This window comes from Mandrillus leucophaeus, unplaced genomic scaffold (assembly GCF_000951045.1).
Source record: "Mandrillus leucophaeus isolate KB7577 unplaced genomic scaffold, Mleu.le_1.0 Scaffold70, whole genome shotgun sequence".
Taxonomy (NCBI): domain Eukaryota; kingdom Metazoa; phylum Chordata; class Mammalia; order Primates; family Cercopithecidae; genus Mandrillus; species Mandrillus leucophaeus.
The window spans coordinates 147,253-150,483 of NW_012107586.1; the positions used below are offsets into that span (position 1 = coordinate 147,253).

A 3,231-nucleotide genomic window follows, 5' to 3' on the forward strand; every position below is an offset into this window, starting at 1 on the left:
TATTTTGATGGTGTTTGGTGGGGGTTGGGGGAACATGACTGGGATGGGTGACCCCGATGCCTTTTAGTACCTCTGAAATTATACACCACTTGGCTGCTGCTGACTCTGCCAAAATGCCATGACAGCCCTGTGTGACCATTTTTTAATGGCCCACGAAAAGCAATTCAGAGAACAGTCAGTTTCTTTCACTGAACATCTGTGAAAACCACAACTTTTTTACAAATTATATTTGCCTCAACTGTCCTGGGCTTTAAGACTAGGTATTTTCTATTGCTTGAGCCAGCCAGCTAGAGTCTTCCCAAGTTTAAGATGATGCTCTCTGCCTGGGAAGGCCATTATGGGAAAATCACCAAACCACAAACCCACAAACGATGTCAAACAAAGGATGTGATTCTGAGTGTGAGCTATGGGTTCTGGCAGGTCTTGTTAGGGAAGAAAGCCCAGCTGTTAAAGAAATAAAATTTGCCCTATCAATACAGGAGTAAGCTGAATTTTCCCCAGAAACAGCTTTTTCCCGTAACTTTTCTCACATTCACTCTTAAGAATTTAGCACAAGTTATAAAACTCAGAAAAGTTACTCCCAGAATTCAGCTTAGTAAGACAGTAAAAAAGTTACAGAAACTTAGTAATTTCAAAACCATGCAAGCCTTGAGGATGTTTACAACCTTAAGGAGTACTTAAAGTTCGAATGGAGTTGTAGAATACCCTGCTTACATTAGTTTATTTAAATATAAGCTTCGTTGAACTGTTTTTGTTATTATTCCTTTCTCAATCATCTATTCACCAAGTATTTTTTGAAAGCATACAATGTTCCAGACACTATGTTAACCTTTATCTAATAAAATTACTTTCGGCTATTAGTACTTCAATTAAAATAATTATATTTTATATGAATCTATTATGCAAAGCATAAAATAATATATCCAATATATCAAAGTCTTCAGAAGTACTTGAAATATCTTGACCCACCACCTTCCCTTAATTATTGTTAGCATCATTAAAAATGCTTTTTCTTTCTTCAGCACTGTGTTCAACCAAAGAAACTACATAAAATATGCCTTATGTTAAGGAATGAACAAGACAACTATAGAATTCTACATTTTAGTAAAAGACAACATCTACAGTAAAGGGCACCTTCACTGAAATCTCCATTCTAATTCACTGAAGGACATTTATAAGAAATGAATATTTACAAGAAATATAAAGACATTAATTTCATGAGAGTAGATCTTAGACTATCTTAGAACCGTGTAAAATTTTAGCCAAATTTTCAGGTAAGCTTATTTGCAAATTAAAAGTGAATTTTACTTGCTTACAATTAACTATTATTTAGGAAAAAGCCTTCATGGGCCAAATTTCATACAGTAAATTTAAATGGAAGTAAGTTTTCCTTAAAGTATGTATTTTTATGGGGAAAAGTTTATATTTTCTTTGGGAAATCAATTCCATAGTTATTTACAAACTAGGCTTCTATTGGCTTTTTGAATGCTTTTTAATATCCATACTTTTAAATTAGTCGAAGAGTAACATTTGTTGAAGGCTCTTAGAAAATTGCAAACTAGTCCATGGTTACAATATATGCTAAAAAAGTGCTTATGTTAGGTGCTTCTATAATTCAAAACGTCAAGTTGAAAATAACAAATAATGTTCAGCCAGAAATAAGGAGTCTCATAATTCTCTGTAATGTAAATGGAAATGTATTTAATAGAAATCAGTTTGTGAATAGAGGTCTTTATTGTGATGTAGATATGTGGGAGATTTAAGACCACTTCCTTTAAAATGTTGAGCAAAAGGACAGACGTGGCCAAAAATTATTGTTAGTATTTTCCTCCTCTGAGGAATTTCAAGAGTAATTTAAGAAAAGAGCGATTCTGTCTGCAAAAGTACTTTAATCTTCTGCAGCCAACACTCATAAAGAAATCATTTCCCTGGCTTCGTGTTCAATTAGTTGGTTCCCATTCAACGTGTAGATATTTTTATTCTGCATTCATAGTTACTATTCAATGCCCAAAGTAATAGAATATAGACATAGGTGCTAATTTTTTCTTGCCTTAACTAGTATTTGGTAAATTCATTTAATGTAATAGAATTTAATTTTTGTAATAACAGAGTGCTTTAAACCCATGTTACTCAAAGTGCTGGCTCTAGAGGAAAGAAAGAGCTTGGCAATTATGCGAATTAACGCACTGCTTCCTTCAAGAAAATCTGGCTTCAGAAAAATTCTCAGCTCTACTAAGCAGTGTGCTTTGTGATTTACATTCTGGCACAACTCTTTTTCTTGTTGCAGACTACCAGCAAACAATTAACGGGCCAGCAGCCAATCTACGGAGCACATTTTTAGTATCACTGATTTAAATTATATACTAACTTTTTAATGTTTTTTTTTGGGGGGGGGGTTGTTTTGTTTTTTGTAAAGCATGAAGCATAGAGAATGTAAATATAGTTAAGAAAAGGCTTAAATATAGTTAATTTTCGGCTTACGTGTGGTAAAGACTCCAGTGGCTTTGGGGCTCTCTTGGTTGCCCTTTATGGCCACAAGGGATACGGTGTACTCAGATCCAGGCTGCAGATTCCTCAGTGGGTACTTCGAGACAGAGGGACCCACATTGTACTGCCTGGGCTGGCCTCTTCGGGTCAGGCCCACAGTCAGTCGGTATCCTGTTATCCGGGCCCGAGGTGGAGTCCATCTCACCAGGACAGTAGAATCCGTTTCATTGACAAACTGGAGGTTAGTGGGAGCGTCCAGTTCTAGGAAAAAAGATGAAACATGCCAAGAAATATTTAGATCAGTAATGATCATAACTCAAGTCCTGAAGCTTGATTGAATGTCTAAATTTTCTCTCCTCAAGGTTGCAACTATGTGAAAGTCAGAACCCCGGAAAAACTGAGCCAGTAAGAGATTGAGTGCTACATAGAACTTTGCCAAAACTCTGCCAGTCATGAGAAATTGTGGAACCATTTTGCTTGACTGTGATCCTTCGGGAAGTCTAATGTTCCAGCATGACCTTCCCATCACTCTCAGAAATTATAGTTACATTAAAGCAATGGTATTTTTTAAAAGGCAAAACAAACACTTCTGAACTTCACAGGTTGCTCTGAGCCAAACAGATTAAGGAAAAAGGGATATGCCTCCTAAAATGACAGCAAGAAGAAGCTCTCTATGGGTCAGAAGCAATATTCTGTGAAGAGTCCCTGCTAGAGAAATAAAAGTTATTTTCACATGGTTCAGAT

At 36.0% G+C, this 3,231-nt stretch overlaps 1 protein-coding gene across 1 annotated transcript in view; it reads right to left on the reverse strand.

Moving 5' to 3' along the window:
* Positions 1-3,231, reverse strand: part of FN1 (fibronectin 1) — an 82,124-nt gene that overhangs the window by 43,589 nt on the left and 35,304 nt on the right. The window contains exon 17 of the mRNA XM_011964681.1: positions 2,482-2,748. Within this exon, the coding sequence (XP_011820071.1) occupies positions 2,482-2,748 (267 nt within the window). The remainder of the gene's footprint in view (positions 1-2,481; positions 2,749-3,231) is intronic.